Below are 23,599 nucleotides of genomic sequence, written 5' to 3' on the forward strand. Positions count from 1 at the left end.
AAAAAATTATATATATATATATATATATATATATATATATATATATTCACCCATAGGAAGTGGTGCTGTGGCTCAAGTGGTAGAGTGCTCACCTTGAGCTGAAGAGCACAAGGACACCGCTCAGGCCCAGAGTTCAAGCCCCACGACCAACAACAACAAAAAAAATTTAATATTCACACATAGTCAAAGTTTTGTATTGGGTAAGAGAGAAAGAAAAGGACAGACAGACAGATAGACAGACAGACAGACAGACAGACAGACAGAGATTTCAGTTCATTTTAAGGAATGAGTTTACCTGATGGTGAAGACTGGAGAGTCTGAAATATGTAGGGCAAGTTGGCAGATAGAAAATTCTCAAAAAGAAAGGAGTTGATGCAGAAGTATTGACACAGAATTTCTTCCTAATATAAACTTTACTGTGTTTTTAAGGCTTCCTAATGATTAGATAGAACTCACATAGTATATCAAGGACAATCTCCTGTTCTTAAAGTCCACTGATTTTAGATATTAACCACACCTGCAAAATTACTCTACCTAGATTAGTGTTTGGTTAAATAACAAAAAATATAACCTAGACACTTAGAGGTATTTAAATAAACATCCTAATAGGCTTAGGGGAAAATACAGCATAAACTTAAAAACTAATATCTTTTCATAAAGATAACCAAAAGTTAGCCTAGAGTTAATATGAACTACAAGGAAAGAAAATGTACAGTAAGCCTACTAGGACAAAGTATCCAAATTATAGAAGAAAGTTAACATGTGTTGCATTCCTAATTACATATTCCCTTATATATTTACAATCACTGCTAAGGAATATATCATATTGACCTCATTTTATTAATGAGAAAACTGCACTTAGACTCAACTTTATTATATTAACTTTATATCTTTGGGATATTTACATTAGAAGCCAAAATCACATAACTTGCAAAAAACAAGATGACTGCTCAAACTTTAATCTTTCTAGAAATTGAGAATAATTCTTAAATGTGTTCTTACTATATTTATTTATGTTTGTGTTTACATTTGTTTTTTATTAAGTAAATAAGTACTTCAGTTGTAAGTCAGTGTTTGGGCAGAGGAAATATACTCACTGTCCAAGGAAAAAGTTAAATCTGTGTAGAAGGTGAAGTAGCAGAAAGGTTATTTGACAAGCAGTGTTTGATTTTTCCCTCTTACGCTGCCTTAAACTGCTCCTGTATTATCATGAATTCAAGCTATCTGTCTTAAACCATAAGTTGTTTGGTTTTTCTTTTTTATGCAGTTCTTGAAATCCTCTTTTTAGAACCTTCCTTAATATTACTGCTACTTCACTAAAGAGCAAAATAAAAAATATAGCATTATCTACTCTTTGTTACTGTGCATTTATCTTTATCTGGAAGATTTCTGCAACAAGATAATAATTGGTAATGCCATAATAAATATAATAAATGTCATATGAAGAGAGCAGTGAAATGTCCATAATTAAGTCTGATTTCCTATCAGTGCTTTTTATCATTGAAAAAGTGATTTGCTGAAAGATCTTTTATAATGTGGAGAAACACACTTACACCTCTCTCCTGTGGATTTACATTGCCTTGAATATTAAGGAGCATTATTTTGCCCCTTATCCATTTTTAAGATATAATGATAATAATTTATCATTATCTTTCTTTTACACAGCATTTCATCTTTTTGAATGGTCTCAAGTATATTATCTCAAAGTCATCATTATACTTAAAAGAGAAGTAAGGTAGAACTATCAGTGTAAAATGCACTAAAATCTGAGGCTTTTATGCTCCAACACAATAGTCTTGTCAGAGACCATATCTACAGGCGGACAACGGACAGAGTGGATTTAGAGAAAAGTTAGTCTTGCTTTGTGAGAGAATATAGATATGCAAGGTGCTGTCAGTAGAGGTGCCCATGGTCCATTCTTCCCATTCATTTGAAAGAGTCATTCTGGACGAAAGCAGATACCCTAACTATGGATTTCCAATAGTCAGGTGGCAAAGAGAACTGTCCAATGCAGAGGTACATGCATGGTACAATTCAAACAAATTTACCTGGCCAATTTTCCTCTGCTGGTGTCTTTTTCCAAAAGTTATCTCAAAGACACTATATAATTTCTGACATTATATTTGTGACCCTGAACAAAATATTTAACCTTTTGGCTCTTTACTTTTTTTATAATACATTATAAATTTTTGAAGATGAATAATTCATTATATTAAAAGTGCTGCTGAATATTAAATGGTCATCTTTCAGTTATCGTCAGTACATAGGGGTACAGCAATGTCAGATTTGGCTTTGCAAAAGTGCATGAAGCAATTTTAAGAGAATGGTCAATTAATTTTTGAATTCTGAGTGAATATCCTCTAATTATAGATAGATAATATCTTCTCAGAAGGCTACCGAATAGTGAAAATAAGTCATCCATAGGATAAATCTTTATTGAGAGAGAATGTACAAAATAAAAAATACAAGTGGATATAATTGAGTCCTGAAAGAAGGAAAAGCAACTAAAATTAACCTATTTTTTAAGCTTCAGGGTTTTTTTTTTTACTGCTTACTTGCTTGGCTTTATATTGTTTCTTTTTTTCCTTCTCAGCTTTGACCTCGTGGCCATTGGTGGTATCTCTGTTGTCTTAATTTTTGACCGATCACCTTTCTTGTCTGAGAAGAGGACACTCTGGTTGCCCTGGAATCAGTTTATTGTAGTGGAGAAAGTAATCATGCAGAGAGTTGTATCAGACCCCCCATCCTGTGATATTTCCAACTTTATCAGCCCTAATCCTATTGTGCTTCCTTCACCACTCACATCATTTGGAGGGTCCTGTCCAGAGAGAGGGACTATTGTTCCTGAGCTACAAGTGAGTATATCAGCCTTTGAATGTACAAAGTCCTATGAATGACTGACTGTATATTGTGGCTAAATTCTTTTCCCTACCATACCCTATGGCCCTATAATGTGTTCCCTTCATGTTTCAAAAGAAGCTTCAAATGTAGTCTCTTCAACACATATTTCCAAGGTGACTAACCAAGGCAATAACATGCTATCTGTGGCTATGGAACAGCAAGATAAATTTGCTGTCATGGAAATTAAACCCCTAACCCTGCCCTAATGAACACTGTGCTCTAAAGAACGAAACTAGTTGGCTATGAATAGTGATAAAAAATATAATCAATGTGCTTTGTCTGTTATTCTGAAACTAAAGCTTCTTAAGAAATCAAGTTTTGTTCCGTTGTGTAGCTTATATCCATTGTCACTCTTCTTAGAAGTTGTGACAACACTTCATCTTATTTGGTATTTAGTAAAAGTAGTTTTAAAGCCTGTGGGATTTATTTTAAAGCTTTGTTTCTGTATATTAAAGTTTTATATTTAGGACTCTAAATATTTTAGTATTTTTGAGCATTATTCTTTCTTGAGCACTCAATAGTAAGCCACTCCAACAGCCATAGTACAATTCCTTCACTATATTATAGAAATATTTTAATAATAGTTACATGTAGATGCCACCATATACACTTGTAAGACTTATGTTACCAGAACTCAAGTATAGTTTTTTAAAAGACAGTAATGGCTATAATTAATGTGTACACCAATTCCTTGACAGATGGCATTAAGAAGTATGAGTCTTATTTCATTACAAAAGTGTTCCAACTTTTCTAGTATTAGATATTTCCTTAGGAAAATGAAATAGTAAGTTGGAAAATGTCACATTATCCTTCAATACTGTATTTCTGTCACTATCTGCAAAAAACATCAGTGGACAACTCAGTTATCAAGTACTCAATGAAGAGGGGGGAAAATCCTAGGCAAAGATTGCACAAAAATGGTCTTTAGAAAAAGTAGAATGACAAAACATTCTAGAAATATGAGGTGGCATGTACTTAGCAATCAATTCTACTAATCCCATTGTAGAGGACAATTCAGAGGACAATATTCTGAGTTTAAAATGAATCAGGGCACAAGAATATCTGCAATATTCATGCCACTTCAAATGTGTTCAAAAATATAGGTTTGTTCTTCACATGTCTTGCTTTGAAAGATTAAAGTCTACTGAGGTTCCATATGGAACCAATCTAGATGCTCCTCAGTAGATGAATGGATCAGGAAAATGTGGTATATATAGACAATGGAATTCTATGCTTCCATCAGAAAGAATGACATTGCCCATTTGTTAGGAAATGGAAAGACTTGGAAAAAATTATATTAAGTGAAGTAAACCAGGCCCAAAGAAACATAGGTCCCATGGTTTCCCTTATTTGCAATAACTAGTATATGTCTCAGACAAGCAGAAAATGTCAGATAAGTGGATGTTACGTGAAATGAACCCAAAGTAAGGAATCAAGTGGTTTTTCTTTCTTGCTATTGTTTCTAACATATTTATAAGATGATTTCTTTGTTGCTTTGTATGTCCCTCCCCCATGGTATAACCCCTGTTTTCACTGTATTTGATGTTGGTATAATTTGGGGAGAGGAAAGAAAAAACAAATTGTTTAAATAGGGATACAGGTGGACCCATTGCAACAATGAAATATACAAGATGCTATGTCAAAAACCAAACTTTACAACTTTGGTGTGAGGGAGTTGTAATCGTAGAGATGGGAGGGCAGGGATGGTAAGGGAAAAACAAAGGAGGAGGCAACAATGTTTGATAAGAAATGCACTCATTACCTTGCTCATGTAATTGTAACCCTTCTGTACCATATTTTCACAATAAAAACTTATTAATAAAAAAGGAATAATATTTTAAAAGAAATTTTAAAAAGAAAGATGAAAGTTGTGGAAAACAAAATTCGGTTTTAGCTATTTGTGATCATTTAACTCTAAATAAGTAGTAGTACTTAATTAAAAGAGCCAAGTGGTATTTTACAAAATTGAAGAGGAATGAGGGAGAATTGTTCACCTCTCAGTCACAGGTGCCAACTTGGAGAAATTTGTTTGTAGTCATTCATTGGTATATACAGTCACTAACAATGCAAGAGAAATTGATTAAAAATGTGGCCTTGAGGTCACTCCAAGCCTCCAAAGTAAATGAATTTGATGACATCAGTAAAGATTAATTCTTGAGGTACTATAATCTTTGTCATTAAAAAATGACTTGCTGAGCCTAATTCTTGAGTTCTTCCCCTTAGCCTAGCCAAAATTAAACATGATAGCCATGGTTTTATGATATATTGTTTACACCAAACAAGATTTGTGTATGTATATATAAGGAAAAAGGATCCTTTCATGAAGCCCATGGCACTAAATTGTTTGACATTCATCAGTGTGCTCTTTTCAAACTCCTACTATGCAATTTTTAGAACGTTGTTAAGAAACTGTAATTGTTCTTCATAGCCTTTCTTGGCAGGGAAAAATGAGAGCAATCTCTAGGGATGGATGCTTGTCTTGTCCCTATATAGATTTCATGCAGAATTTGAAAAGTTTGATCACATAGCCACACAAAGGCTCAGGCACAAGTGGCTTGATGTCCATAGATTCCCACTTGACTCTCTTTTAGTATGTCTCTAAGACAATAACAACCAATTGGGTTACTTTTCTTTTCAGGTTGTACAAGAAGAAATTCCCATTCCTTCTAGCTTTGTGAGGCTTAGTTACCTGAGCAGCAGAACTCCTGGGTATAAAACCCTTCTGCGGATCCTTCTGACACATTCAACAATTCCTGTGGGGATGATTAAAGTACACCTCACAGTAGCTGTCGAAGGGCGACTCACACAGAAATGGTTTCCAGCTGCAATTAATCTTGTCTACACATTTGCCTGGAACAAGACTGACATCTATGGACAGAAGGTTTGGGGCTTGGCAGAAGCTTTGGGTATGTTGAATTAATTTTATGTAACTAGCAATAGTATGCTCACAAGACAGAAAATACTAGTTGCATATTAATTTGTATTTAGAATAACGATTGATTTTCTTCTATTAAAAGGGTCTAAGGCTTTTATAATTAAACATTCCTTTTGTGCCTGTTTAGTGTTCTCTTTTGACACATTTTTGCTTCAAAATCTTTTTAGTGTCCCTTTCATGATGGCAGCATACCAGAAGAATCACATAATATCTGACTTGTAATTGTCTCCAAAGTTGAATGTTGCCTTCTAACTGTGACCTTTGGTGTGACGTTTTTTAGGCCATATTTTTGGACTTGACATTTAGACTGTCATTTCCACTTAGAAACTACAAAATTCTAGCTTATAGACATCTCCACTTATTATCTTTTATGTCTAAGATGGTTAGATTACACTAACTTGTTAGTTCAGTAGGTTAACTAAAAAAAATCATCTTCCCTTCCTATTTCTGTTGATATTCTCTAATCTCAAGGCTTTAAAATCTAGAATCTTAAGTTAGCCTGTACCTGAAAAAGGTTCTTGAGAACTATGCTTTTTTAAGATTTTTAATTTTCTCAGACAAATGATTTTTGTTAAAAAATGAAACTGAGACATATTTGTTAATTTTCTTTTTCTAATGAATGTTTTTAAATTTAAAAAACTTGCTACAATCCATAATTTTGTAAAGGATAGACACAACAGAAAAGCAAAATAGTCTTTTAAGAATTGATGGTAAACAATCTAGCACTGACAACCAGAGAGAGACTCTGACACCAGTCTTCCATTCTTTTGAAAACAAAAACCTTCCTAAGGGACTTGGTAGAGATGTGTGGACCTGTAGATGGAAAACCATTGATCCTTGTTCCTCCAGGCAGTATCTCATGGCAATCTCTCTTGGGCACACTAGATGTCCATTATAAAGCTCTCTAGAGGAGCTGTTTTCACATCCTTCCTTAGAAATGTCTGTTGTGATGCATCTCCTATACCTCTAACATATTTCTTAGAATATCATGTGTCAATTTCATTTCCAGAGGAAAATATATACATAGAGAGACGGACTAACAATCTCTCTCTGCCTAGGAGACCTTTATTGAAATAATTATCTATATTGGACTTCATAGAAATATAAGGAATGTGGGCAGGTTCCTCAGTTAATGGAGTATTCCTGTAATCACACACTGGAATTTAAGAGAGAATCATTATCAGCAAGCAGATGTCTACAACTATAGTTTTGTTCACATGTATTGTAGCTCTGAAAGGCCAGCATCTGTTCTCTCAGATCAACAATTCTATTCTTTCTGCAGCGAGTCCAGTGCATAAGAGTCCTACAATAGTAACTGAGTCATGCTATAAGCTTATCTCTTTTTAACCACCCTGCTTCTTTGAGCTCTCTAATGAGTTATGTCTGCTGACTTATTCTTCCTTGAATTCAGACTCCTTCTGGAGACAATATTACATTACGGCAGCCAGTTAACACACAATATAAAATAACCACTTAATACAGAGCTCTGCCATTTGGCCAAGCACCACCAACATTACTGGCCAGCCAACAGCGTCCACCTCAGTCCCAATTCCAGTGAATGCAGTAGTTAAAAAAGAATGCTCTAGGGGCTAGGAATGTGGCTTAGCAATAGATTTCTTGCCTAGCATGCATGAAGCCCTGGTTTGATTCCTCAGTAACACATACACAGAACAAGCCGGAAGTGATGCTGTGGCTCAAGTGGTAGAGCGCTAGCCTTGAGCATGGAGAGGCTCAAGGACAGTGCCCAGGCCCTTAGTTCAAGGTCCAGGACTGGTAAAAAAAAAAAAAGAAGAAGAAGAAGAAGAATGCTCTAGAGTCAGAGTCCCTCCTTGGGTTCCAATAATCCCTTTTTTCTTCAGTAGATATATGATGTTGGCTAAATAAATCTCCTAGTGCCATAGTTGTTCCACCTATAAAATGGGCAGCATTATCTCAGTTTGTGATACTTGGTTATAGTAGCAATAAGAAACTAATACAAACCTTGACCAAAATTCATAAAGTTTCAGTTATAGCAAGGATTTTGTTTAAAACAGTGGTAATAAGGACTTCTATTCTCCCTTCTCATGTCAGTTAAATATGAATCTTTACCAATCGCCCATGGCTGAATGATGTATAGAGTGGGATTCAGATTTTAAAAAGACGAATTTAAAGTTGTGGTGAATATCTAAGTTGAAATATCTGCTTAGTTTGAAATGTGGGAGTTATGTTTCCCACATAGCTCAGCTATGGGGAATAGGTATGATCTCTAAGGACTAGAATGTCACTGAAGAAGAATAGACTGTTGAGGGACAGCCAAAATGAGAAATGAGTACTTGAGATTCTACACTAGCCCATCATTTTTTGTAATGAAACAGACTTTGCAACTGGGATAATACCAGAGTGAAATAATTACTGACAGGGGTTGCATGGACTCTTTCCTTGGAGAAGTATCATTGGCAACTGATAAGATTGATTAATCCAAGTACAATATTGATCAAGTAGAAGAAGAGTAAAATCGCCCCAGAGTTCAGTACAAAAACTACAATCACTAGTTCATCCAGCTTAGAGATTTTGTTGTCTGATACATAGACAAGACTCTCCTGCTAAAAACTCTATGTGAGCTCTGGAAATAATTTGTCTTTAGTGTTTTATATTTTTTTATTTCTGGTTCCAAAAAAAGATACAATGTCTGGAAATCATTGTATTTTATTTAGTTTCTCCCCCAACTCAGCTACTTGCAAAACAATGCAAGAACTAATTATTGTTAAGTTTATAATGCTGTTAAAATTCTAGAGGCGGCTTATTTAATTTGACAAACTGGCTTGTTCGGGGCCTCTGATCTGCATCCATTATGTGAATTTTGTCAAAATAATTCCCTATGTCCGCCTGTGTCTGCATATATTACCAATGTGTAATAGTGCATTCTGCCTAGTCTCCTTTTTAATTAAATTAAATTGCAGTGGTTTGGAGTCCTGGAAGTTCAGGAAATCAGCCATCCACCTTTAGTAGCCATGCTGTAAACAATTCTATTTTTCTTCAAGGTTATTGGCAACAACAATTGCATAATTATTTCGTACAGTAGTTTGGCAGGAAAGTGGTGTTTCTTGAAGAACTAGACTTCCTAAAGGTTCGCAACAAATAGGAGTCTGTAGAAATTGTGTTAGAGAGAAACAAGGGAACATTAATAGTAATAGGTTCTAAGCTACGGCTGCTTTGTGCACACAAAACATTCTTGAGAATGATGCTTTAGTGTTCATAAATTTCCCTTCAGTAAAACCTCAGCAGGCTGGGCAGCTACAAAAATAGCATCCACTGAATATTTTAAGAATAAATGGGTAGTGCTTTACAATTTGCCAGGGATTTTCACATACATTTTCTCATTTTGATCTATCTAACATTCCTGCCTAGTAGGCATGACAGGATTACAGAGCGGGAAACTGAGGTTCAGAAAGAGAAAGCAACTTGCCAAAATTGTGCACACAGCAAGTATTCCAGCGTAGGTCTAGCAGTTCTGTATGCATTCCACTGCTGTTTCTCTTCACTAAAGTGACCAGCCCACCTTACCAAGGGCCTGATTTAACACCCCAATGGCTTTCTGTCAGAGCAACTAACTGAGATAATAATCTTTTATCATTTCTCTCCTCTCATGAATTCATAATTGTTAACTGAGAGCAAAACTGGTTTATACATTCAACTTTATAGGCACAGCTTCAGGGATATAGGTTTTTCAAGGAACTACTAAATGTAACCAAAATCCAAAGTTATGAAAAGAAACCCAGAACATCAACATTAATAAAGCTTCAGTCTCTGCAATCTCAAGCCTTATGTCAATTTGTTGACTACAACTCAGTTTTCACACATGTATGAAATGTGGTGTCGTATGTATGTGTGTGCGTGTGCATGTGTGTGTATGTGCACCTATGTATGTTTATACATGCTGCATCACAATTAACAAATGCTATTTCCTACCATTAATTTGGAAGAAAAGTTTGAAATCCACTTTTCAGATGATAGAGCCAAGAGGCAAAAATTAAATAATGTAACAAACAATATGACTATTTTCATTTCGGCATTATGATTCTTCTTGCCTCCCACTTGTTATACCCACCTGGAGCATTATGCAGATAGTTCTTCAAGATTGGGTGATCATATAATATACAATTCAAACCAGATTCTTTTTGAGAATGAAAGTTACTAATTACATCAAGACAATATCATTCTGAGCCATTCACTAGCAGTACCTTTCTTTTCATTACAGTATTGTGTTCTTTTTAATCTCATTATTTCAAAAGATAGTGTGTTTTCAAATTGAGTACATTTCATAAACCATTATCCAAAGAAAAATGCCTAAATACTGCTAAACGATAGTAATTCTGGAATTTTTTTAGTTGAGTGGAGAAAGGGAGCATGTTGTCCTTCACCTATTATAAAAGAATCCTGAAATATGCCATAGATTTTTGCATTTTTATTAGAAGGTGTTTTATCTTAATATTTCCATACATGCATATAATATTGTTTGATCAAATTCCTCTTACCTGTCTTCTCTCTTCTCCCCATCCTCTTTTTAACAGTTTTTTAGTGGGTTTCATTATACTATTTTCATTCATATATAGGTAATATGCTTGCATCATATTCACTATCCATCACCCTCTAAGAAAGGACACTTCAAATGCCTTAAATTGTATTCTATTCAGAATAGTCTCATGAAATCTCCCACAGCATCATTCTGTCCATCAATCATCCTTTTGTTGTCCAGAATTTTCACACAGTACATACCAACACCCTCCCATTAGTCATTTAGGGATGTCTCCAATTTCTGATCAACTATCATGCTTATGTTCAATGAACCCCTATTTTACCTAATGGCCCTACCCAAGGTAAATGATCAGTAAGGCAAAGGAGACACCAAACCTGGAAAGACAGACTCATTCTGCTACGATATGGGAATACTGTATGTCACACAGGAAAAATAGTTCAGTATTACCCATGGTTTCATTCATCCAATAGAGGATCTTAGAATTTCTCCACACAAAAGAGAGTTGACCACTTCTACAGTTCATGCAATAAACTCCTTCCCTGTAAAGTGTTAATCCTTATCTCCCTCATCCAACATAAATGACTTTGTTAAGCTCTCATGTCCCATGTTTTCTCATTATAACACCATATTTTACACATGTATACATGTATGACTTTCCTATTATAGTAATTTCTTGCAATACAGTGTAAGTTCCATGAAGAGGAATGTTGTCTTACTATTTTGATTTGGGATTGGGTGTGTGTGCACGCATGAGTGCACACCTGTCATAGACCTTGAACTCAGAGTCTGGGCACTGTCACTATGTATTTTTGATCAAGGCAAGTTCTCTACCACTTTAACTATAGCTCCATGTTTGGTTTTTAGTGGCTAAATGGAGATGAGTCTCAAACACTTTCTTGCCTAGACTGGTTTTAGCTTTGAACCATGATCTCTAGATCACAGCTTCCTGAGTAGCTAGGGTTATAGGCATGAACCACAGGCACCTGGGGTTATTGTTTTGTTCATGCTCACATCTCCTATGACCTATTCAATGCATGTCAACAGAAGATACATATCCAGGATTGTATGTTTGTTACATAACCAAACAAATAATGACAGAGGTGACCTCTTAGCCTCTTTTGTGTAGTGGGATAGTGGGTCTTCCCAAGAAGAGGAGTATGCAGGTACAAAAAGGCATTCGCAAATGTGTATGTGAGCTCCACATTTTATTCTGATTTTCACATGATATAGTTCATCCACATTGGCTAGACTTGGAAAGACAGAAAAAAATCTCATAAGAGTAGATTTCAACATATAAGAACTCTGGCAAAAAATTTTTTTGTTTTTTTTTCTTTTCTTTTTTTATTGTGAAAATACTGTACAGAGGAGTTACAATTACATGGGCAAGGTCATGAGTACATTTCTTATCAAGCATTGTAGCCTCCTCCTTTGTTTCCCCTTCCCATCCCTTCCCATCCTCCCCCCCCACCTAATTCTCCTCCCCCCCCACATCAAAGTTGTAAAGTTGGTTTTCAACATAACGACTTGTACATCTCATTGTTGCAATGAATCCACCTGTATCCCTATTTAAACGATTTGTTTTTCCCTTCCCCGCCACAAATTATACCTACATCAAATACAGTGAAAGCAGGGGTTATACCATGGGGGAGGGACATACAAAGCAACAAAGAAATAATCTTATAGATGTGTTAGAAACAATCGCATGAAAGAAAAAAAACATTTGAATACATATCTTAGTGTTCATTTCCCTAACATCAACTTATCTGACCTTTTCTGCTTGACTCAGACATATACTAGTTATTGCAAATAAGGGAAACCAAAAATGTTATATAGTTAATTTTACTCCTAGATGATTTTTATTTTTCTCCCACCTATACTTTCTACTCATACAGCTCCTTTATTCTTAACAATAATTTGTTTAACACTTGTTTGGGGAATGGGCATAGTACAGATACTAAGGAAATATTACCAAGTGAAATCTAGTGATTCACTCATTTGCTCAAATGATAATACATCATTAAGAAGGAAAGTTTTTTATATCCATGATGAAAGTTCAACATTGCTATTAATTACTACCCTAATCAATGAAAGGAGTAAACTATGTGACTATCTCTGTAAGTGCTGAAAATACACTTGATAAAAAAATTTCCTGGCTCCGGTGGCTCACACCTGTAAATGCAAGCTACTCAGGAGGCTGAGACCTGAGAATCACGGTTCAAAGCCAGCCCAGGCAGGAAAATCCATGAGACTTATCTCCAATAAACCACTCAGAAAACCAGAAGTGGCTCTATGGCTCAAGTGGTAGAGCTCTAGCCTTGAGCTGAAGAGCTGAGGGACAGTGCCCAGGCCCAGAGTTAGGCCCCACCACCGGATCCAAAAAAAAAAAAAAAACACATTGATGCTGCCAGCTTTAATAAGCTAAGAATAGTAGATAAACAAAATTTTTCAGACCACCAGACAAGTCAAATGGAGGCTCCACTGAGGTCATCCCATTCTAGAGAAAAGGAAATGAGAACACTGAGAGAAGGCACCATTTTTCTACATAGCTTTGGTCTATTCTTTCCATGGCCTTCATTCGTTTCTGTAGGGCTTTTGTTTTCTGTTATTTTTTCTGTTTTGGCATTAATCTAGAATTTTTAAAGAGTTCAAAATAGTTTACTTATTAGTCTAGTTAATAACTTATTTTGGAGAAAATGATTTTCATCTTTATAGTTACCCTTTTAAATGTCTCCAAATTATAGACGTACCTTGAGTTCATGAAGGTAGCATGTAAATTTCTCACACTATCAGATTCTTTTTCATTATATATTTCTTTCCTAAATGCAACCATTATGAATTGGGTAGCTTTAGCCTGGAGCCATTGAAAATCATGTGCTTAATCTTGTCAGATTTTGCATATCAACTTCATTGCAGAGCATCTTTACCTTAGCTACTTAATGTCAGTCTCTTAGCCATTATTGATGAATGGTATACTCATTAAACTGGATGTCAGGGACACTGGGCCTTCTGTGTTCTTGCAGTTCTTACATCATACTAATGTGGCCATTCAGATAAGTTCAATGGCCATCACAGTTGTCTTATGTCAAATGGCTTTTGGGGAAGGTGAATATTTTCACTTTTTGTGAGCTAGTAGAATACTTGCAAGATGTCGTAACAGTAAGGTCAAGCTACAATCCTATGTCCATAAGACAGAATATTTTGAAACTCAATGTTAAGGAACACTTCATTAATAGCTCTGTGTATAGGTAAGAGAGAGAATATTAGAAGACAGAAATCCAAGCAGAATTAATTGTGTCACAAATGAAGTGGTCCCATGGTTGAAATAAAATACTTTTTTCATATCAATGACTCTCAACCTCCTTCCCAGTATATGCACACCAGCATAGGACCCTATGGAAGCACTCATGTACCCTAAGACCCTTTCTTACTAGTATATGTTCACTGGCATTACAATCTATATTCTGTAGCTTCTCTCAAATACTGATGAGCAGTCATTTTCCTTTCCTTACACTAGTTTTCCTAGACCCACCACAGAGTACCAGAGGCTGAATGTGTACCCTATAGTGTGCTGTGCTAATCATCAGACATGATAGCGAACAACCCTCCTGGGAATTAGTAGTGGTCCACCCTGCTTACTTAGCTGTGTCTCAACGACTGTCACAGTAATAGGCAGAGTGTATTGTCAAAGCTCAGCATTTCCAGCACCAGACCTAATATAATCACTTTTCCCCCACACTCAATTATACAAAAAAAAAAAGAGTGGGAGTTCAGTGCATTGCAGTCTGCTTCCATGATAGGAAGTCTAGGGTTGGTTGTTACTGTATTTGCCTGTTCCCATGTTTTGGAGAGCAGCTCGACTCTGTGGGGTGATACGCCTTCTCCAAAGTCTACTGCAAGTTTTAGGATGTCAAAGTGGTCTGCTGTCAGAAAGAAACCTTGCCTTGCTACTCTGAGCAAGAAACCACATACAAAAATACTCCACTACTCAGCCATTCTCATTAAAGTCAGTTCAAGTTTTGGACAAGTCTTAAGTACAAATTATAACTTTATTAGCTCATAGAGCTTTCTTGGGAGAAAGTAAATCTAATAAAAATTAGAGGGAACTTATTAAGTAGCTGCCTTGTTTCTATTTGCTGTGACTGTGGAGAAAATAGTAATATAATTGTGGGGTTTGCAGCCAATGCACTTTTTTGTTACGGACTGGAGAGCAATTCAGATGGCAGATACAGGGAAGTGAAAAGAGTACGTGTATCTCATTACCATTACATCAAGAACTCTTTAATTAATGCTTTCTGTAAGCATTTCCTGCTGCAAAGTTAGGATGATCTTTAACTGATACTGTGAGGGAAAAAAGCAGGCTCAAAACCAACATCACAGGTCACCAGGGCACAGTACTTATTTGCAAAAGTGTGCAATCATCTTCCAGAGAAGGTACTCTAGAAGAGCTCACCAGGCTTACAGTGTACAGAAGGCAGACCCACTAATTGCCAGGAATACTGTGGGGAAGGAAATGATGGCTTTAAAGGAACTTGTAATTATTGTTGTTGTGATTATTTATTAATCAAGATTTTAAATGTTGGCAAGAGAATCAGAAACCATGTTAATCTATATACCAACATACCCTTTAATGTGCTGTCTAACCATCTGATTTTTTCAACATGAGATGTAGCATTCTAGTTTGCTTGTTGGTTTGATCCTCATCTCATAAGGTATAATCTAAAAGGAATACAGTTAATATCATAGTGTCAATATAAAAGGAAGATGAAAAATTATTTAGCAAGGGATCTTCAATTTGAGATTTTTATTCAGATTTTAGTCTATCAATGACACCCTCCCAGAATTCTACAAAAAAATTTGTGTAGATTAGCACTTTTCTAGGAAGACTAGCCCTAACGTTTACCAAATTCACAATAAAATGCTCCCTACCCCAAATATTCTAGGAATAAACAATTTTAATCACCTCTCCACTTTGGTACATATGAAAAACACAATGTCTAGAAATGAAGAATAATTTTCTAGAGCCCACATAGCTCACTAATGACAGACATGAAAGTTGAAGACATTGTGTACTTGATCTAAAATTAACTCAGAGTTATTTTAGTAAGCACAAGGACTATGGTAAGATATGAGTAGTTAGGGATGGCATTGCTTTGTGCCATGAGTGCTTCCTGATATCCTGAACAGAAAACACCATTACACAGATGGTCCCAAAATAATTTCCATTTAGAAATCACTTACACTGTATGATGCATCTTCTAGCATCCCCTTGGATCCCCTTGCTAATAATGATTGGTTAAGGCTAATAATAAAAATGGATTTAGCCAGGCACCAGTGGCTCAGACCTGTAGTTCTAGCTGCTCAGGAATATAAGATCTGAGGATCATGGTTCAAAGCCAGCCTGGAAAAAATAGTCCATGAGATTCTTATCTCCAATTAGGCACCAGAAAACTGGAAGTGGTGCTGCAGTCAAGTGATAGAGAACTAGCCTTGTACACAAAAGCTGAGGGACAGTGCCCAGGCCCTGAGTTCAAGCCCAAGAACTAGCACAAAAATATTTTATTGGTTGTATATTATGTACATCTTCCCTCACTGATGACTGATAGATGTATATAAATTAGGACTGTCTATAATAAATTGCAAGCCTCAGTGAGATGAAAATGAAAATATTGAGGCTCTTAACTGAAAATCATGAAGAGTTTCAGGACAGTGACAATCAATACAGCATTATAACCAGTATATGACCCTTCTAAACATAAGCGATTACCATGAAAACCATCCTCATTCATATTATAATCTTTGGTACACAGGAGAACAAAGAAGAGGCAACTTCAATTTGAAATTGACCACCAATGATCTAAAAGTTAGACCTGTGTTTTCATAATCATGGGGATATTTTAGCTTATCTGTTTATGTACTTTTGCACAAATATGTGCACATACACACATACAAAAAATCAGTTTGACTAAAATTACCATTTCCCTTCACCCAATGGCAATAATCAAAACTTGTCTTTTTAATTATTCATTTTTGGAGACAATTGTATTAGCATTGCTTATGTGCCAGTTTTCATTACCAGATGTCATAAGCAAATGACAAAGGAAAGCCTGAGATCTCCAGGAGCATCTAATAATCTAGGAGAGAGGTACTCCAAAACAATGTCAAACCACAGACCAATGGGGCTATTTTAAGTTTCCAGGAAGGGAGGATCAGCTTTGAGATATACCGTGTAATGAATCAACACTCTTAGGCTATTAACATTATGAGAATGGAAAGAATTTTTAAATTCAGAAAGCAAAAATCTGGGGGTCCAACAGATAAGGAGCTTTACTGACTGGGAAGATGATGTGAACCTTGTATACTTAGGCTATACATATTTCAATAGCGCAGAGACATCCATGATACCACATTCTGCACTTTCTATTTTAGTGGCATACCAGGGGTCCAAGTTTAATGCACAACATCTGTGCTTTATAGGAGTTCAAGCCAAATGCTGGGTGATGTCCCATTGGTTAGATAAATGCAGAAACCAAAACTTAATGTGCCAAGGTGGAATTTGCACTTGCAGTACGCTAAGCAAACTTAGTTCTCTCAGCAAACTAAAGTTCAGTTAGCACAGGAAATACATAAATTGGGCAACTCAATTTTTATTAGTTTCATGTGTAGTCCATTGTTGTATGTAATTAAGTACTCCAAAGCCAATTTCCCAAGTGTATTTTGTACTCTAGAGAGGAAATAATAAACTGGCTTTTCCTACATTTCACCTTTATAGATATAAGGGAAATTGGACTACTTTAGATTAATCCTGTAGAGGGATTCTCTTTTCAGTTTTATAACACACTTTTTAACTCAAAAGCCAAGAATAAAACCTTTTTCCCATAAACATATGGTACCTACCTACTGACTGAATCTATTAACTCACTTCACTACTCCATGTCCAATATACACTGACATTACTTTTGGATAACCAATACTATACTAGGAGTAATGCTGTATTATGTCACATGAAAGTCATTTTCCATCAAATAGTAATCCAAATAAAAATTCAATAATCAAAATAACATGCAGAGTCATCAATGCAAGTAAATGTGAAGCAAATATTTTATAATTTTAATGCTATTGTCCCTTTGTTTGCAGTGTCTGTGGGATATGAATATGAGTCGTGCCCTGACTTCATTCTCTGGGAACAAAGGACAGTCACTTTACAAGGTTTTGAAATGGATGCTTCTAACCTAGGAGGCTGGTCCTTGAATAAGCATCACATTTTGAATCCTCAAAGTGGTAAGCAGCTAAAATTGTATTATTACTGTTTTCCTCATGCTATTTGATGCATGTTCATTGAAGAAAATGTGGGAAAGTCCAAGAGAAAAAAATCACCTATATTAAAACACCACTTAGCTGGGCACCAGTGGCTCATGTCTGTAATCCTAGCTATTAAGGAGGCTGAGATCTGAGGTTCTGAAGATCATGCCAGCCTGGGCAGGAAAGTTAATGAGACTCTTATCTCCAATAAACTACTCAGAAAAAGCTGGAAATGGCACTGTGGTTCAAGTGGTAGAACATGAGCGTTGAGCACAGATAGGCTTAGGGACAGAGCCCAGTCCCTGAGTTCAAGCCCCAGGACCAGGAAAAAACAAACACCACTTAGAGATGATCAACTTAGTACATTTCCTTCCAGTACCAAAATTTGATTTTGAATTAGTGTTATTGTGTAATAATCTGAATACTTTTATTTTCAGTCTCTCCTTTTTTTGGACCCCTTTGACTTCTGTTACTTCCTTCTAGTTTATAATGTAAATGTTAACTAAATCAAGAAATAAATCAGACTCCTGAGCCTGTGTTTCTTTCAAACAGACTCTATGAAGGTTCTAACTCCTTCATATAATTCCCCTACCTCCTTAGGAAACCAATCTGTGGTAGATCCACCCAGTTTTTCTATTATAATCTACTGGTACCTTTTTACTGTGAAATCATATACCATTTTGTCTGAAGAGGTAGATTCACAGCAAGCTGGAGTAAGATATTAGATAAATAGATAGATGTAGATACAGATGTGTCTTAGGTTACATTTTACAAAATGAGTATGTAGAGACAGCTACTTTTCTACCCAGACATCCATGTATTCATCCTGCCTTTAGGGAAACAGCTGGATAAGACTGTTATCTTTTAAGGCTAAGAGATCAATTTTATTATCATATTATTTTACTTCATTTGCACCATAGCTGAATCAGCCATAACATAAGCTGGGAAGTTTTGATTGGCAGTGGTAACCAGGTTTGGTTGGACCCTAGAATGAAACCATCTTCCATAGTCCCTGCATGAGACCCTTAAGGTGATTGAGTCCATTCATGTATGCCCTGATTGTACAGTCTTGCCCCTTTCAAGGAAGATTCTAAATTCTATTTCAATTTGTTTGCTTTTTTAACTGCAAAGATTCAGGCACAGATATAAAATGTCAAGATTTTTTTCTGTTGTCAAAAGGAGAGCCACAGTTTTAAAAGTACAAAAACGAAAGGGCAGATGCCACTTATTAAATTATTAGCGTTTTTGTTTTGATTTGAAAGAGGTTGACATTTTAAGCAGCCATTTCTTTTTCACTCACTTTTATTGGCATGTATGGATTGTCTATTTCAAATGCCTGTCATTGACATTAAACACAAAGTGGGAAATGACCTCACTGGAGCTAGCCCCCCAACTGTGTGTTCCCAGTCCTGTAGGCTCTTATGATTTGGTTCACACAGACTTCAGAATGGGGAAGCCATTCAGATAGTAGGTTTTGAGGGCCACCTGAGTTTCACAAATGTGTTCTCTGAACTCCTAATTCTCTGAATTAATAATTACTTTTTAGGTAATAATTATTTCTGCATACCAAGTTACTTCTGGAGATGTTTAATCGCTTTATTGAAATGCAATTCACACTATAAAATATATCAATTTTGGGAGGATATATCAAATGTTTAAGTTTTTGGTAACTATCACCAAAATCCAGTTTTAAAATATTTTAACCACAGCAAAAAGATCATACCCTTTCCCAGAGCCCCACTAAAAGCTCTTTCTTTACTTTTCTGATAATTTTATTCTGGGAAAGAAGCTTTAGTTTGAATAATTTTTAAAGCAACATTTGTTCATTTTATTACTGATCTGTATAGGCATTGTATATCTAACCAACTGGTTACACTTTCCAGAAAAAGAGCTGAAGCTAGTTTTGCCATTCCATTTCAGCCTGACCTTGGACACAAACAGCTGTCATGGGACATTTATGAAGTCTAAATTCTACCCCCAAAGGCAGTTTTAGAAGTAGGAATATTAAGTGTAAGGAAACATCTTTGGGGACTCCAATTTAGAAAGCAGTGCTCTTTTCCCTCAGGTCAGATGGTCTTTTCTGACTGATTAAGGCAAGTGCAAGGTCTTTCTAAATCCCCCCTCTCCATGTCTTCCCCCTGTGGGATGGAGGAATAACTCTTTAGGCATACTGCTTTTTATCTGAGACACATAGTAGATTAGAAACAATCTTCCTCCAATTTGTTCCTACTGGTTAAAAAGACATAAAATTAGATTGGATGTCTGCTGCCATTCTATTCTTCAGTTTCTCTTTGACTCTAAAAGCATTATGTAGGGGGTAGTTTCCATTAGGCAATGTTTTCAGACCATTTGTCATTTCAGCTGCAGCAATTATTTTTACCTAACAATTAACTGGTTTTGTGAAAAAAATTTCCACCAATATTATGCCTAATATGTGTAGACTATACTTTCACCAAGATAAAAACACTAGGAACTTGTATTTTCACCATTATTTCTTCACAATGTATTCTTGTAATGGTTATAGAGAAACTTGGTTTTAAAATTATGGGAGAAAATGTGCATAGAATTCCACTACTTCCAAACCTAGCATATCTTTTATCAAACATATCTCCTAATGTTTCCTACTACTCAAATGTTTAAAATCATTAGAAAGAACAATCCAGAATACTAATTAGGCATCATCATCTGTGTGAAATAAATAAAGAATTTTTTTAAAAAAACTTGGCCTTTATGATCTGCTAGTAGTTTGTCACAAAATGGTTTTATAGGGAGGGGAAGTAAATTCCATTGAGCACACTGGCGTATCTCCCAGTTTGTGTTTATATCTTCTCAGTCAAGTAGTAAGAGAAATATGTATTGTGCTCCTTGTTCATAAGTCTGAAAAATGGTTTCTTCTTTGAAATCAGCATAAAGCACCACCCTCTGCCTTCCAAGGCGAATTTTATTTTAAACTTATTTACAAGCCTCAGAAGAACTTCTGAGCAAGGTAGCAGGAGGGTATGAGTAGTGTGCTTACTTTTTTTCTCCTACAAAACAGACAGGTTTCTGGCAGAGGAAGTAAAACTTAAAGATGAAAATGTGCACCAAGTCACATTCAAGAGGATTTCACTCTTGACTATAAACATGACACCCTGTCCTTAGCAGGAAGTTGGTCTTCATGTAAAAAAAAAAACTATGTTTTCCTAGGATCTTTTTATTCTATTTTCAAAATCAGCATGTGTGGCAGAATAAAGTGGAAGGGAGGCAACAATAATTGATCAAGATTCCCAGAAACATGAACAAAATATTTTCAGGGCAACCTTTTCAAGAAGGATTGGTGTTTAAATCATTGTTGCTAGATGGTATGGACTGGTTATATGTAATGGAAGGTTAAACAGATTCTTGAAACAACAAAAACACCCTTCAAAATGATCTATTTTTCCAGGGCAGTACAAAAGGGGTTTGCCCATTTTTGTTTTGATTGCTTCAGCTTTAAACAGGAATGGTAATTTCACTACGCGGGCACTTTAGTACCTTGCATGAAAGCAAGACATCAATTGTTGAGATGTAATCAGAAAGTACATTGCCTTATGTTTTATTTCCTTTAATCATTCTTCTTTTTTGATGGAGTACTGGGCTTTCTAATCGAAAAGAGGAGTTTTAGAATTGCAAGCTTAGAAGAATGGGTTAGAATAGCCATCTTTAGTTTTTAAATTGCCAGGAGCCTGGTAATAACATGTCATTTTGAGGGTAATTGTTAACTATACTGTTATATTGATATAAAAATGGAGATCTACCTGTGAAAAATAGATGTTAATAGCAAATCTTACTATTTCCAAGCTAATAATTGGAAACGTTTTTGAATTGTGTACCCTATAGTACATTGCTGAAATACTGACATGTTACAAACTGTTTTTCTCATTTATTAAGGAACATATCATAGTCTCATTGGTAGAATATTTAGTTCACAATCATCAGAAGATTTCTTTTCAGTGATGTTATGTGACTATCCTTTCAGTTATTATCCACCTCCTCCTAGATCATTTAAATTGCTGCATTGATCACATTTTAATTAAATATTTTGGGGAAAGTGGAATTCATTCCTGTTACGATTACTTAACTATTCCAAGTCTTAAATTTTCTTAAAAGCTCTTAAAGTTTTAATAAAGTAATAAATTAGTGATCCTCAAATTATTTCATAGTTTAGAAAAACAATTTGTTAATATGGAAAGTCACAGATGCAATTGGCAAATTATATATTTAAAAAGGTAGCCAGGGCAGACTAGGCACTGGTGGCTCATGCCTATAATCTTAGCTACTCAGGAGGATGAGATCTAAGAATCACGGTTCAAAGCCAGCCCAGCCAGGAAACTATGTGAGACTCTTTTTTGGGGGGTGGGTAGTGTTGTAGGGCTGAAACTCAAGGCCTAGTCACTGTACTTAAGTTTTTTGCTCAAGGTTAGTGATCTACCACTTTGAGCCACAGCTTCACTTCCAGTTTACAGGTAGTTAATTGGAGTAAGAGTCTCAGTGCACTAGCCTTGAGCAAAGTGCTCAGGCCCTGAGTTCAAGCCCCAAGTCTAACCCCCTCCCTCCCAGAAAAAGTAGAATCACCCTGAAAGAGAAAGTAAAAGTATATAAATTTTAAAGCCAAAGATTATATGATAGGTGGGATATCTGGTTCCCTGAAGGCCCTTTCCAATTGTATATTGGTGCCTTTGTGTGCATGTTTTACCCTTTTATTTGTTTTTTATTCCAACAATGTTCCTATCTCAGAGTAATCGATAATTCTATTATAAGGCTTTAGGACTAAAAGCCAGAAGAGAACTGAGGAAGACATTTCGGGAAGTGTTTAGGGAGAGTAACAGGCAGTCCAAGGAGATAAATAGCAAGAGGCAACAGGAAAAGCATAAGGCTGCTCAGTGTAACTGCATTCATTCATTTGCTGTCAGTTATTTCAATCTGATGCATTGGCATGCCTTCTCACAACATGGATGGTTTCCCTGCCCTGGATCATTCTGGACTGACTTGAGCTATTTAGTACAGCACTCCTTGTTCCTTGGATTTTCTGCCCAAGCTCAGCAGGTTTGCAAAATCATTAGGTTGTGTACAAGGAAACAAGAGACTCAAAGCCTATATTCAACATTTGCTGAGCACTTGTAATGACTTGGCCACAAGGATTGGCACTAAAATACAGAAAGGAATAAGACAGAGGGTCTGCCTTCAAGGAGTTCTTTCAGGTTCTAATGGAGAAGACAGAAGAGTAATGAAAACTGTTTCATACAATGTAAGTGTTGTAACACAGCTTTGGAAAACAAACTATGAGTATACAAAGAAGGGATGACTGACTTCTTGGCTAGAACGTTTGAGCTGAAATTTGAAGGGTAGGTAGATGTTCCCCAAGCAGACAACAAGAAGAGGGCATTCAGGATAGAGGGAATAAATAACATGTGCCCAAAAAAGCCAAGAGGAATGGACATCTGTAAAACTATTAGCAGCTTGCTATGGCTTTTTCACAAGATACAAGTGAGAGCGCAATGAGATAGGAGACTGAAGAGGTAGGAAAGGGTCAAATCATGAAGGACTTTGTGTTTCTTAAAAAAGAATGTGCCCTTTATCCTACAGGGGATATGGAGGTCTTGAATGGCATTAAGCCACAGATAAATGACCTCTGTGGCAACAGTGTGGACAATGGTTTAGAGATCGGCGTGCATGAAAACCAAGAAACCAAGAAGTTAAGGAACACTGAACTGAACTAGTAATAACTGGAATGCAGAAGAAAAACTTAGTTTCAATATGTTTAAAGGATAGGCTCAATGGGAATTAGAAAATAATTAGGTTTAGAAAGTGAAAGGAAAAGAGTCATGGTAATGATCAGATTTCCGATTTAGGTAACTATATGACAGAGCTACCACTTATGGGATCAATAAGAAACACAGGAGGAAGAGAAGCATTTGGAAGAGGTTGCA

The 23,599-nt window shown here is 36.0% G+C and overlaps 1 protein-coding gene across 2 annotated transcripts in view; it reads left to right on the forward strand.

Annotated features, from left to right (window-relative positions):
- The window catches only part of Tenm1 (teneurin transmembrane protein 1), a 621,649-nt gene that overhangs the window by 490,571 nt on the left and 107,479 nt on the right, over positions 1 to 23,599 (forward strand). For both annotated transcript variants that reach the window (XM_013018086.1, XM_013018087.1), the window contains 3 exons: positions 2,594 to 2,855; positions 5,540 to 5,807; positions 17,487 to 17,630. In XM_013018086.1, the coding sequence (XP_012873540.1) occupies positions 2,594 to 2,855; positions 5,540 to 5,807; positions 17,487 to 17,630 (674 nt within the window). The remainder of the gene's footprint in view (positions 1 to 2,593; positions 2,856 to 5,539; positions 5,808 to 17,486; positions 17,631 to 23,599) is intronic.

The sequence above is a fragment of the Dipodomys ordii genome, unplaced genomic scaffold (genome assembly GCF_000151885.1).
Source record: "Dipodomys ordii isolate 6190 unplaced genomic scaffold, Dord_2.0 Scaffold38, whole genome shotgun sequence".
Classification (NCBI taxonomy): Eukaryota; Metazoa; Chordata; class Mammalia; order Rodentia; family Heteromyidae; genus Dipodomys; species Dipodomys ordii.